Source organism: Colletes gigas, unplaced genomic scaffold (genome assembly GCF_013123115.1).
Source record: "Colletes gigas isolate AHSC1104 unplaced genomic scaffold, ASM1312311v1 Colletes_gigas_Sc00024, whole genome shotgun sequence".
Lineage (NCBI taxonomy): Eukaryota > Metazoa > Arthropoda > Insecta > Hymenoptera > Colletidae > Colletes > Colletes gigas.
In genome coordinates, this window is record NW_025106653.1 from 3046760 (window position 1) to 3062189 (window position 15430).

A 15430-nucleotide genomic window follows, 5' to 3' on the forward strand; every position below is an offset into this window, starting at 1 on the left:
CAGAGACAAAGATCCATTTCGAGCTCCCCGAAAGCCAAATAAAAGTAAAAACACACCCCCCTGCAAGATCATTGAGTCAAATCCAAAATTGGCTGATATCTAGTTTGTACAGCATTGTCCCCCGTTTTGACTCGATAATTACCAGGTAAGTGACTTTGGCGTTCCCTGGAGGGGCCGTCTGGGAACATGCAGATTTACCGTACGCGTATTCATGAATCCCGGGGTGGTTCGCGATATTGTCCAACGATAAACTAATTTCTAGGACGCGTGCCCCTCGCCGGGGGTTAATTTGCAAGGGGGAACGTAGTTTAATATAAAATTATCGCTTAATTGTTCCAGTGACGGGGTTCGAGCCAGACTTCGTTCACCCGTTGCAGAACGTAACGATCCCGCAGGGTCGAGACGCTTCCTTCACCTGCGTGGTGAACAACCTCGGTGGATACCGGGTGAGTCCTTCCTCCTCCGCGAGCGGAGATCACTCTGGCGGCGCCAAGGCCCGGGTAACTATTTTACCATTAACCTGTGTCCGCCTGTAATGGACTACCTTATCTACTACTACCTACTACTACTACTATCATCACTACTACTACCTACTACTACTGCACTACTTATATGCGCGTGTGCCTGCACCTCACAGCACTGCATTTAACCGCACCACTGCCAGAGCTATGAAAAAGAAAACCACCGCCAGCAGCCGCCACCATCATCAAAACCATTTCTCTCTCTCTTTCACTCTCACTCTCTCTCTTTCTCTCTCTCTCTCTCTCTCTCTCTCTCTGTCTTTGTACGACATCCATTTTCACCCATCTAGCCCCCGATAGAACTCCGCTGGGCACCGCGAAACCGGTCGCCAGCCGCGAAACTTAAACTTTCGCGCTCCTTTTCCAACTTTCGCCCTCCTCCACTTCTCTCTACTTTCCGACTTTGACGCGCGGATGGCTCGTCGTAACCGAGACAGAAAAAAAAAAAAAACGACAAGAAAGAAAGAACAGCTTGCAGAATAGCTGACGATAGCTTGTGAGAACGTCATGCATATTGTTTCCAACCCCCCCGCCCTACTGTACGATGACGACTGTGTCGACTGTTTTCTAGGCGTAGTAGAGCGTTAGGTTCGTTCGCTTCGAGCGTGCTTCGAGCGCTCGCGGGTGCACAGAGTGTTTCGCCAGGCCACGATACCCGGAAACGATTCGAATCGGGGAACGCGATTTTTTCCCCCCCCCCGTATTCGTTTTGCCAGAGGTTCTGAATAAATCGTCGACGAGAATTCGCTTAAAATGCTTCCGAAAGGCGTTTCTCTGGCGTTTCCATTCTCGCGTCGCCGTCGAGTGGGAGATTTTTAAACTGCAACCCTTTTACTCCGATCAAAAAATAAAAATATTTTGCCGATCTTTGAACCAGGATACGTTTATTTTTTTATCGATTTGAAAATAAATTGTGTAATTGGACAGTGGCGATCGCCAACCATAATGTGTGAGTTATCAAAATGACAAAGAAAATTCACGAATTTTTACCAAAAAAGAAAATCTTTTGTTAATTTTTTCGTGAAACGTAACTTTGTATGTGACATGTTGTATCGTTCTAGTCAGTTTTCTAAAACAGTCTTCCACGTAATTTTACTTTATTTTAAATCTATTGTCTGTTGGGTCACAATCTATTTAATATGTATAGATACTTTGGTATTTAAATATTTTAATTTACGACCTTTCTTGAAGAGTACTCTTATTCTCGATCGAAACGTAAAACATTAAATACAAAATTGTAAAATAATAAGTGCTTCTAATTACAGGCTTATAAACAAACATTCGAATCAATATTTAATAACATTTTCTTGTGTCCCCAAGGTATATTGGTCAACCAATCTATTTAAATATCAATTTTTTTACATACATATTTATGTTTAAATAAATTTTGAATACTAATATAAATTTTTTTCCTGGACGTCTTTTCGATAGAACACTGATACGTAATAATAATTCCAAAGCATATAACTTGTCAAATTATAAAAAGATAGATGAACAAAGATCTTCCTAACCAGGCATATATCGATCGACAGAGTAAATGGAACGAAATGGAAGCATGGTTAAAATTCTTCTACGCGATTACGAAACACTCTGTCATATTAGTATACATTTGTCACACTCATGAATTCGTTAGCATAGAATCACATGTTTTTAGTGATCGCGAGAAGCCGGCGCGAACAGGCCTACTAATTGCTGCTGGGTTCAATTACCAAAGTAGCATGTGCTTCCTGTTAGGCTGTTTCATAGTAATCCCATGTTCAAATAATTCTACTCTATTCTGCTTAGAAATATTTCTGTTTTCCAAAACGAAACCTATCGAATCGAATTCCAACGCCATTTTGAATGGTCCAAAGAACTTTTAATAAATGTAGGTAAAAGATGGCGTTACTATCGAAACAGCCTAAGACATATTAAACATAGCGGTAGCTTGGAAAGTAGATTATATGGAATCGAAACGATGGCTATTAAAGAGTTGGATAAAAGCAGAATGGCGGACCAAGTAACAGTAAAATCGACCAATTAGTATAGCTTAAATATGCCTTTCCAGAAATATCAACTAAACGCCACTGAATACGAGATTCTTTATTCTATTCGTGTTTCTTTTTCTTAATAGAAGTTTCCAAACGTATTGCACATGTATTGTAACTGTATAGAATCTTCTAAATTGTGTCTTTACAGTATAAATCTTGTTTCTGGCATTTAAATCGTCGAGCTTCGATGCTCACGAGACTCTCTTTTTAATCTTTACTCTTCTACGAGCTATTTTATCAGTTGGATAGTCACTCTCGAGTATTTTATCATTAAATGTAAGTCACGCGCCCGATTACGAACATTACAAAAATATTCTATAAATCAATCGTTTAATTTACCGAGTAATATATTTATTTAATCATCGTCGTCGTCCGCGGAAGCATGCAGGAAGTCGAGAACATTGGCAATTTGTCAACTATACCGCGCAGCCAGCGGTGCACGCTAAAAAAAAGCAATACTCCAGAGAAATCAGGACAATGTTCCTATCATACATATATCATCATACACAACCAACTAGTTAAAAATCGAATTCTGTCCGTGTTTCGTGCGGCATCCGTACCGCCGCCGTCACTTTTTTCAATAATATTATTCATGTCGAATATTTCATAACGGTCAGTTCCAATAACCAAATTTTCCATACGCACCCTCCATAGGCTAGAACGAGTTAATTTGAAAAAGAAAATTAATATTCAGAACGTTCTGTGTACCTCTAGATTACTTGTTACAACTTCAAAAAATTAAAAAAACGATCACTTCGAAATTCGAAACGCGTTAAACTTTCGACACGATTATTAATTGTAATTATTAACACGTTGTATTTGCTCGACACAACTATGATTTCTCGACTCACACAGATATTCTCGCGTTAATTTTTAACACGGTTTCTCGATTATCTATTAGGTGTATAAATTAATAATCCAAATTATCTTAAGCAGTTATAAAATCAAGTTTAAAGTCAATTTTCCCGCTCTTTTGCGGTCATATAGTGTTGACATGTAGCTAGTTAAAACAAAAGATAGTTTAGTGAAAGGCCCAACATAACCTTCAAAATTATTCAATTCAGTCGAGTCGAAAATGGCGACAGATAAGGTGCATATCCGACACTGCCTTATTCGATATGCACTTCCAATCAGTGGACGATAATGTCGTCAAGCCATTTTCGGATCCAAAAACGTAAAATTTTTCCAAAATGGAATTCATCAGCTGCCTGAAAGATGGCTTAAAGTTATAGAAAGTAACGGCGAATACTTTGATCCAACAATTAAATTTACTTTCTTTTAAAATAAACATTGAATGTGGCTGAAAAAATTGGACTATTCGTACACCTAATATTATAACGAAATAGCAATGATTTCATAACTGAAACCGGGCGAAATATATTTGACGGTTTTACGATCCCACTTGTTGAACGGATTTCTTGCTACATGAAAGAGTCGGCGGGGAGAATATTTCTTTCCAAAGAGATTCCGTTGAAAGTTTCCCTGTAGATTTTAATTAAGACCTGAAACCGTAAAGTTTATAGCGCGAGGAAATATACGATTCGTTCGGCCAATGGGGGCACCGCGATTCGACTTCTTTCCCGCGATAGAGTCAAACAATTCCCTGTTCCAAGTTGTAATCATTTACACTCTTTCGACGTAAAACGGTAATGCAAAGGGGATTACATAAAACAAGAATTACGAAACTTCGCGTTCCCCTTTACTCATTAATTTTCGTTACTCGAAACCATAAGAAATCGTACTTTGTTACAGTCTTGCTATTCCTTTTCAAATCGTATTACGGTTATTTTTTAATTCGCTTTCGGTTTTATTATACTGATAAAATTATGCTTTCTGGACAGTTTTTGTTCCGTGTTTGTTGGTTTCTGGGAGTCGGTGAAATTTCTGCTGGCAATTCCGAGGTAGCGAGGGTTTCATTCATATTTATTTTTATTAGCCTTTGAAGGGTTCGAGCGAGCTTCGCCGAACAACGCGAGCAAAAATGAAATTGATACAGAGAGGTGAAAGAAGGACAATGATAAAATGTGTTCCGAAAGTGCATGCATAATTTCAGTTATCGCTTGTAACCCCGGACGAAAATCACCATTCTTTCTTCTGCGCGGCGCGGCTCTGTCTAACTCGCGTCGTTATTTGACTTGCTGATTCGTATACGACAAATTATCATTTTCATTTTCATTCTCATGATCAAGAGACCCGGTAAAGTCTTGAGCCAAATGTATGCGCATATATACGGGCGTAAACACGCCGAGTATCTTTGCCCTTTACAAATACGACGAGTGACAAATCACTCTGACTCGGCCATCTGATGATATCTCGCGATGAGAAGATTTTAAACAAATAAAGAACGCCGTGGAGAAAGATCCTGAGATTATTTTAATCCCTTTAGCGACGATACTCCACTCGGTGAACGCGAAGAACGATATTCTTTAAAGAGTATTTGTGTTAATTTCTTTGAATATCGTTTGAATTTTTTAAGTATATTTTATGTAATGTATTTTTCAGTGAAGTAAATAGAAAATTAATATTTTGATACTTAACATCGTTTTTGTGAAAGTTTAATCGAATTAAATCATTATTATATACAGGGTGTTTGGCCAACACTGGGAAAAATTTTAATGGGAGATTTTACAGGCCAAAATAAGACGAAAATCAAGAATACTAATTTGTTTATGAAGGCTTTGTTAAAAAGTTATTAACGTTTAAAGTTCCGCCCGTACTGAATTTTTTTCCAGAAAGGGGGTAGAATTTCGAGGATATATCTAATGACCAAAAATGATTGTAATCGACCCCCGAAACTGAAAATAATTTTTTTCGAACGATTTGAAATTTTTTAATTTCGTCGAAAAATTTCATACGTTCTCGAATTTTTTTCTAGAAGATGGGTAGAATTTTGAAGATATGTCTAATGACCAAAAATGATTGAAATCGACCTCCACAACCGAAAATAATTTTTTTATAACGATTTAAAATTTTTTAATTTTGTCCAAAAATGTCATACCTGCTTGAATTTTTTTCTCGAAAGTGGGTAGGATATCGGGGATATGGATAATGACAAAAAATGATTGTAATTTACCCTCGCAACCGAAAATAATTTTTTCTTTAACGATTTGAAATGTTTTAATTTTGTCGAAAATTTTCGGACCTTCTCGAATTTTTTTCTCGAAACTGCGTAGAATTTCGGGGATATGGGTAATGACAAAAGATGATTGTAATCGGTCCCTACAGGCAAAAATAATTTTTTTAGAACAATTTGGAACTTTTCAAATTTCGCCGAATTTCAGGGAAACATATCAATATGTGATCAGGCATCATATTTTCGGTTAGGAATTTTTTTCTCGAAACTGGGTCGGATTTCGGGGATATATGTATTCACCAAAAATGATTGTAATTAAGCCCCGCAACCAAAAATAATTTTTTCAAAACGATTTGAAATTTTTTAATAACTTTTTAATGAAGCCTCAATCAAGAAATTGATATTCTTGATTTTCGTCTTATTTTGGCCCCTTGAATCTCTCATTCAAATTTTTCCCAGGAATGGTCAAACATCCTGTATGTTAAATTCTACATTTTTCCCTGCAATATGGACAGAATCGAATGTTTCTTTTATCTAACAAATCAGAGTAATATTAAATATACTGGAACGTGCCATTGAAAACCGATCGTGTTTGATATTAAAATATTCTTGAAAACTGCGGAACACTCCGTTCAGTCAATTTACTTCCGTTACACAATTGATATTTCAATTTAAATACGATTAATCATATCGGTTACCATTGTACTTCACAAATCGCTAGCACTCGTTCAGTTTTTACAAATTTTCATTACACTTATTATATATTTTTATCTTTTATTCGTTGACAGAAATAATAAATATGGAAGATTATATTCGTCGTGTTTGGCAGGATCGTATCGATCAAAAATTCGAGTAAAAAGTTACCACGGCCGGGAACGATTTATATACCTCGTATCGAAATTTCCCCGTATAAATCAAAAGTTATTAATTAGAAACTTTTACGAGCCGTCCAGTTTTACGGTAGCTTGTTAGCGATATAAAACAGTTAGAACGTTAATAAGCACAATCGATCGCGCGTACGATAACGACCGTGTTAATGCAGATCAAAATTCTCCCGCGAACTTTCTAGCTCGCGTATACAAGCTTTTTTTTTATATATAAATAACCGATACGGATTAATATTCGCAAAAATGATACGAAAAATACTTGGTTTATTTCTATAATTTATATCGCAAAATATATCGTCTCATCATAGACAATTTTTCTAATTTCTCTATCGCATGAACGCACCCAAATTAAAATAACTAAAACGTTAAAAGTGCTTCGAACGAGTTTACCTTGCGATAATATAACTTTCACGTTATTTCAAGCATACTAACGTATAATCGTTGATCTGTTGAATAAATTAAACAAGCAAAATAAGGTGAATATCTCGGGTCAAAAGTCAGAAGAAACGATCATCCCTGAAGGGGTTAAAGTTCGAAGGCGAGGTAAAATAAAATAATCAAAACGTTAAAAATACTTCGACCGAGTTTACCTTGCGATAATATAACTTTCACGTTATTTCGAGCATAGTAACGTGTAATCGTTGAACTGTTAAATTAAATAAGCAAAATAAGGTGAATATCTCGGGTCAAAAGTCAGAAGAAACGATCATCCCTGAAGGGGTTAAAGTTCGAAGGCGAGGTAAAATAAAATAGTCAAAACGTTAAAAATACTTCGACCGAGTTTACCGTGCGATAATATAACTTTCACGTTATTTCAAGCACAGTAATGTGTAATCGTTGAACTGTTAAATTAAATAAGCAAAATAAGGTGAATATCTTGGGTCAAAAGTCAGTCGAAATTTCCGTGTGCCCGAGAAGACGATAATTCGTCCCTGATGGGGTTAAAGTTCGTAGACGGGGTAAAGTTTAAAAAAATAATCCGGCAATTTCTCGAAGCAACGTTCCTTTTATGAACCGGGGAAAGTCTCCAGGGGTTTTCGAGCTGCCCTCCCGTCGAATATCCCGCGTTCCTGTTGGTATTTTTCGCGCCCCGCAAGCTCGAATAATCCATTACGCCGCGTTTTGGCAGTCCCTTTAAAATATTCTTCCCTCGTGGTTCCATCCACGGAGGCGCGGATCCGGCAAGACGAGCAACTTAAATAAGCGTACTCGAAAAGCTTAATCTTGCCATTCATGCGCCGATGAATACCCGGGGCAATAAATGCATTCTGCAGCGACATTCCGCGGCAGTTAGTAATACAAGTTCCGCGACAGCGATTTTGCTTCTCTGTACAAACTCCTGATCGTCGGTTTTCATCGCATCGTCGACGTTCCCGGCTAACAATGAGAAGCCACCGGCACTCATATTTCGCGTTTTCGATGGTAAAAAACTTGCGCGAGTGCTTCTTAGGGGGCGGTGTTAATCGTGACAGAACGATTCGCGGAACGCGACGATCTTTCCAAAAGAAATTTTCCCGCCTCGAGTGCACCGTTCGCGCGACAATATCAATATTTTGTCTGTGCTTGTTCTGAATCGAGCATAGGAAATAAATGATTCGTGCAGAATGAATTTTGTATAGAGGGTGGAGCAATGACTATGTCCACCTTGAATATCTCCGTTATTTGTAATAATATAAACATTTTTCGTGTGAGTGGAGACTTACAGGAGATTTCAAGGTCACCTTCATTTTTTTAAATGGAATCACCCTTTTTGAAACACCTGCAATGATAGTCTCATTCATTAGGAATTCAGTAACTATAATTATTCAAGGTCATTCAAGGTTATTCAAGGTTACGGTTGGAGAAAATGTATAAAATTTAAAATATGAAAGCAGAATTGACTAAATATACCATAAATTACTCAAATCAATAGAAAAACTACGAGTTTTATTAGAAACAAAAATTTTAAAGAAATAATTTAGATTTATTAATTATATTTAAAAAGTAATCCATTTTTATAATTTTAGGCTTTTACCATTATGAGTTTCGAGATTTTAAAATGTTCCTGAAAAACTGTAGGAACGTAGTAAACACATCTGTGTTTTTATGTTTTTTCTTCCGTTACTGGTCTATTGGTGATGTATATTGAAAGTTAATATTAACACATTGACTGCCAGACCAAAACTATACAATTCTTTGCGGGACCAAAACTTTGATTTCAGACAATTATAAGCTACATAACTTAAAATTTGTTTTACCATTTATTTTTATAACCTCACTAAAATTCATGAATTCTTTTCAAATTTCAACTTTAACATTTTATCCTGAGAATTAATTGTTCTAGTTCCATAGTAAAGAATCCTGTCATCCATATATGGATGACGTGGCAGTCAAAGTGTTAATGTTGTCTTATTCTTTTCCATTTTTTTCAAGTATTACGTTGACGTATATCTGTTAATCACATCATATCCGAATAATTAACATATTCACATGATAAGTACGTTCTCATTAATTTACCTGAATCGGTTGGCACAGTGGTAAATTAAAGAAAACCAAAAGAATTCCTAATAATGACAAAATAGCTAACAATTGTTTCATTACAAATTCGCGAGTGTATTTGCGTTATTTTGCGTGTTTAGTTTTAAAAAATGTGTTGCTAACGTTATCATTGTCAGCATAGATTGATTTGTAATAATTGATAAACTCATTTTTTTTTAATTTTGATTTAGATTACTTTCGTAATTAACATTAAATGAATCCTGTATAATGTTGAAATAACAAGCACTATCTAACGGTTCATTTTTTATTTCGTTTAACGGTTTCATTTAATTAATTCAGTTCAAAATAATGTGATGTGAAATAATTGACAAAATAATTTTTTTTAAATTCTGACATAGACCATTTTCATAATTATGGTCAGAATTGAGACCTGCCTGTAAACAAACCCTACGCAACTAATGAAAATATAATTCTTCTGTCCAGAGAACAATATTTGTGCAAGTTTATTCCCTGCAATACTGAAATCCCCTTACAACGTTATACAGGTGGGACAATAACTATGTCCACATTGAATATCTCCGTTATTTGTAATAATAGTAAAAAATTTTGATGACACATTGTGATATAAACATTTTTCGTGTGGATGGAGGCATAGAGGAGATTTCAAGGTCACCTACATTTTTTAAAATGGAATCACCCTTTTTGAAACACCTACAACGATAGTCCCTTTCATTAAGAATTCAGTGACTATAATTATTCAAGGTCACGGTTGGAGAAAATGTATAAAATTTAAAATATGAAAGCAGAGCAATTTATCAACAGACCAATAATGGACGTTCCGTAGATTAATTTAGCCATCATTACCAAATGTTGCAAAATATGAACGATTTTTATGTAATCCCCATTGATAAAAATTAATTCGACATTGTAGGGCCTTAGTATGTTCACTACAAGTCTCATTTGCGAAAAATGTATTCTGTTTTCATATTTTGCATCTTATACATTTTCTCCAACCGTGACCTTGAATAATTATAGTCACTGAATTCCTAATGAAAGGGACTATCATTGTAAGTGTTTCAAAAAGGGTGATCCCATTTAAAAAAATGAAGGTGACCTTGAAATCAGCTCTATGCCTCCACCCACACGAAAAATGTTTATATTATTACAAATAACGGAGAAATTCAAGGTGGACATAGTCATTGCCCCACCCTGTATAAAAATTATTATTCCAGTGTACTTCAGAAACTATACCTTATTTTCTATAAACAATACTCGGTAAGTTTTTTAATTCGTATCGAATACTGGTATATTGTGTTTTTGATTGTGAAAATTAATATTGAAAATAATTGACACGTCAGTGTCAGGACACACATTGAAAATCCAATCGAAATTATTGTATACACGTGTGTTTGTACAGGGCGAGCCAGGCAATTGTGCAACAGAATTATCTTCTATTTAAGGACAGGAACCGTTCTGTTTGATGCTACCACTGATTCAAAATTGAAAGAAACACCGAATACGTTTCTGCAAATTCTAATAGCTCCGTGGATTGATTTCTTGGAATGGCTACGTTCTCATAGAGTTCTAGTAAACGATAAAGATATCGAAACCCCGCGGTACATGGCTTGTTGGCTTCTTAGATTTAAGCTTTTACGCTTAAACGCAACAGATATTTCGGGAAAATGATGACACCAAACGTAGAGCACATTCCGGTGAATAATCGTCAGTTGTTCACTGATCATCCAGAACGTGATACAGTGCCTGCATTTAACGAACATTCGGAAATTTTGCCAAATCTCTGCGAAGTGACAATCTATTGCGCAACTATTTGTTGTCGGTATCATTGTCCTGGGAACAGAATACGACAAAATATTTTAAAATCGCACAGATTCTGTACTTTCGATTTCAGTTACTTCTTGTTTCCAATTTCGTTCCTCTACGATTTACGGTAGATCATTAGATTGTATTACGAACGCGAGTCACAGTCGTGCTTAATCATATCGGGTCATTTCATAAGCATACGTAAACATAGCCCTACCAATTGAAATGCAACCCCAAAAATTAATATTTTTCGATTGGAAAAACTAAAACATAAATGGAAAAACCTTTCTGAAATAATAGCAAAACAAAATAATTTTGATTAGTATGTATCTCTATTGCAATTTTTTAAAATAAATTACTAGTTTCTGGAGAAAAAGTTATATAGTTGGTGATTAATATTTTTTTAAATTACGCAAAGATTTATGAAACGACTTGATATTCGTGCACGTTGGAACAACGTGTCAGTTTAAACATGTGTAATTTTGTAAACACGAAATTTTTCCCCGATCGGCATCGATTCATCACAAATGCACAACGTATGTCGCACAACCGTATGTTCACAATGCACAACACACCTGAGACTGTTTGTTCGTGGGATGAGATATCATGCAAGCTGCATTGGACGAGAGTTGAGTGCACAATGTTAAGATATGTTATGCGTCGTAAGTAATAGCCAGGTCGACGATTAAGTCGCGTTGAATATCATATTGTTTTAGCGTATCTATGAATTCTCGCTTGTGCGAGGCATGCCCTGATGCATGAATATATGATAATGAGAGAGAACACGACCGGTTGCATGAGCATGTTTTTGAATAAGCATTAATCTAGATGAATAAGGGAAGTTAATTAATTGTTAGAATTTAGAAACGAGGCTCTAGATGTCGCGATACGTGTAAGAGATACGTCGGAATAGAATATACTTTAAAAGGAACCGATAGACGCCTTCTCCGACTGTATTAGAAATTTAGAGAAAACGACAAGATCTATCGATCGTTAGAATTTTTTGGAACAGGCCCTAAATATCGTGTACACGCGATTCGAGAATAGAAACGTGTTAAATAAGTACTTATTTATTTAGGTACGATACGTAAGTTAGATTAACGGTAATAGAGATTAGGAAGAAGACACTAGATGTAACTGTGTAGTATAAGATACATCTTACTACTTAAAAATACTCACAAGAAAACCGAAGCTACAAGTTTTCGGTGATAAGGTTGAGAAATGTTTTTTATTGTTAATGTTAACCACGGTACGAGCTGCCCAGGAGACTATCGTACGCCGCAAAAGTTGTTTATCAATTTATTGCGACAATTATTGTACAACTCGTTTCGGCGAACGCTCGGAGGTTTTACGTCGTCAAGGTACACAAAAGTTACCGGGCATTGTTCTCGCAGAAAATGATGCCCCGGTGCAATTATTGTACTACGTTTCGTTCCAAAGTGGTGATTTACCTTAGCGCCGGCACAACTGCAAATCTCATTTAAATGCAACGGGTTAAAGTTTTTAATTTGTACAAACTTGTTTCGGGACACTGGCGAAGATAAACTTTCCGGTGTATGGACTGAAACAGTGCCCTACAAATTTACAATTCAATTCCCATCCAAGAAACCAGAGATAGTACATTTAACGATTCTAATTATTATCTGTTATCGCTTACATTATTTATAAGAAGTTCCGACCACACGCAAAGAAGAGATCCTTGTGTGTGTGTGTGTGTGTGTGTGGGTGGAGTTGATCGATGTATTTAACGATTCGAAGCTCTCAATTTCAATCATCTTCAGAACGTCTTTGAATGGAAATAAATTTTTAACGATAGGCATTTCTTTCGAATTTTTAATATTTTTGAAAGTTGAAAATTATATTTGTATTCTGTTATTAGAATCGCCTTGTATGTTTAAACATACATCTGAAGCGTTTCATTCGACTGCAGTGAAGCCTTTGAAGCTTTATTTAACGATTCGAACCTCTTAATTTCAATCAGCTTCAAAACGTCTTTGAATGGAAATAAATTTTTAACGATAGGCATTTCTTTCGAATTTTTAATATTTTTGAAAGTTGAAAATTATATTTGTATTCTGTTATTAGAATCGCCTTGTATGTTTAAACATACATCTGAAGCGTTTCATTCGACTGCAGTGAAGCCTTTGAAGCTTTATTTAACGATTCGAACCTCTTAATTTCAATCAGCTTCAAAACGTCTTTGTATTGAAATAAATTTTTAACGATAGGCATTTCTTCCGAATTTTTAATATTTTTGAAAGTTGAAAATTATATTTGTATTCTGTTATTAGAATCGCCTTGTATGTTTTAACATCTGAAGCGTTTCATTCGACTGCAGTGAAACCTTTGAAGCAGTATTTAACGATTCGAAACTCTTAATTTCAATCATCTTCAGAACGTCTTTGTATGGAAATAAATTTTTAATGGTAGGTATTTCTTTCGAATTTTTAATATTTTTGAAAGTTGAAAATTATATTTGTATTCTGTTATTAGAATCGCCTTGTATGTTTTAACATCTGAAGCGTTTCATTCGACTGCAGTGAAGCCTTTGAAGCTTTATTTAACGATTCGAAGCTCTCAATTTCAATCATCTTCAGAACGTCTTTGAATGGAAATAAATTTTTAACGATAGGCATTTCTTTCGAATTTTTAATATTTTTGAAAGTTGAAAATTATATTTGTATTCTGTTATTAGAATCGCCTTGTATGTTTAAACATACATCTGAAGCGTTTCATTCGACTGCAGTGAAGCCTTTGAAGCCCCTCAGAAAGTCTGTATTATTGCTGAACCCCAAGTTAGAACTCGCGATTCACTATAATGGGTCGAAAGATCTTGGCTCTATTGTTTATAATCTATTATTAGCATATCCATTGCTCTACTTGTGCACGGCGTTTAAAGGGATCCGAGTATTTCCCAGTTCTAGAATATTCTGCATTCTCTGAAAAAAGATTTCCAAGGACCCTTTAATAAACAAATTTCAGGTATCGAAGAGATCTCTCGTTGACCCTACTTGAATTGTGACAGCTGTGCAACATAGTACAAAGAGTAAAATCCACAGAGCAATTGATCGACATGTTACAAGATACGAAACCCTTGGAGAGTACTTTTTGTTTTTTTACAGACCCAGAAATAGTGTTTCGAGGTGTCCAGGATACGCAACAATGGGGAATCGAAGATTAGATTTTGCAAACGTCACCGATATGTTCGTTGAAAATTGAATAAAAATTCGTGGTTATATATTAACGAATTCGACGTGAACGAAATAAACACAAAATATTAACGTTTCGTCGACCGTGTTGAGGATGCATTTTGATATCCCTCGCGAATAGCGAAACGTCATTGATACAAAACCGTGATTCAAATGCGTATTTGCATTAAAAGTCGTTCCGTAATTGCTCGCAGAAAGTCGGTAAATTACCGAGCAGCGAGAACGCTAAGCAGTTAATCAAACCAGAAAAATGAGGTATGTCAGGAGCAAAGATTCATGTTATGCACGGCGAAATTTCAGCTCGTTTAGTTCATGACACAAATTACGTCGGTAGTCAGGAACATTAAGTTAAGCCCTTACCCGAATGAATGTACATGCATCAAAGCAAACAGTTCGAAATTCATATCTCCCTGCTGCACGCCGCCAAGTAATTTGTTTGATAATGTTGTGCCCGCAGCACTCGATGATTTAACAAATGATGCTACAATGAAAGTGCTGACACGGTATTGTACGAATTCGCGGGATTATCAGCAAGCTCGATCTATCTCGAGAACGTTTCTTGAATTAACAAAATTAATCTCACTGTCGCAAAGTCGGATGATACAGGCCACCCACAACACGGATCCTCGATTTATCGATATACAGTTATTCTGATCAATCAAATTTAACAACGGAATATGTACTCTTTAACCCTTTGACGGCCGCTGTCACGTATACGTGAGTTTGGGAGCTAGCAGACTTTGGCCACTGTCACGTGTTGCGTGATCTACTGTATCAGTCACCATTTTATCATACGTTCAACTTATTACGTTTGTTGAGGGTACATTTATAATATTCCTAGCATCTTTGTGTATCTCACTTTGGTTTACAATATCAGTGGTGATGGGCAACGGTCTTCGCGTGATACGGCGGCCATTAAAGGGTTAATATCAATTGGTACCATCAGACTCCTGATGAAACTAATTGCAACGCTGGCGATAAGTTAAAATCTTCAGACGGATTCAAAGTTACAGCTCAGGGGCCTCAAAGTAAATTAACTTCAATTCAACTATATTGTTGTTTACTTATCAAATACTATTATTAAATACTAGATTTTGAAACCTGTTAACAGATTCGAGCAAACTTTACTTTCATTTCGTTCCGTAAATTCATTCGTATTTGAATTTTTGGTCTTGATGATTGGAGTTTTTGATATTAATTTACAAATTAATCTAGAATTTGTTGATACAGTTGAGAGTTCGTGGTATCATTGGGGTTGAAGGCTGTGGTCAAACTCTGTGAGTACAAACACCGCGTGACAGGAACAAACGACAAATGTGGTGGCTATGAATATCGAAAGTTCTATTTGCTCGTATTGGAAATCCCTATACAGGGTGTTCGGCCACTCCTGGGAAAAATTTTAATAGGAGAT

General features: G+C 36.0%; 1 protein-coding gene across 1 annotated transcript in view; it reads left to right on the forward strand.

Annotated features, from left to right (window-relative positions):
* Window positions 1-15430, forward strand: part of LOC122401361 (lachesin-like) — a 241232-nt gene that overhangs the window by 160263 nt on the left and 65539 nt on the right. The window contains 1 exon segment of the mRNA XM_043403441.1: window positions 263-500. Coding sequence (XP_043259376.1) covers window positions 263-500 — 238 coding nt within the window.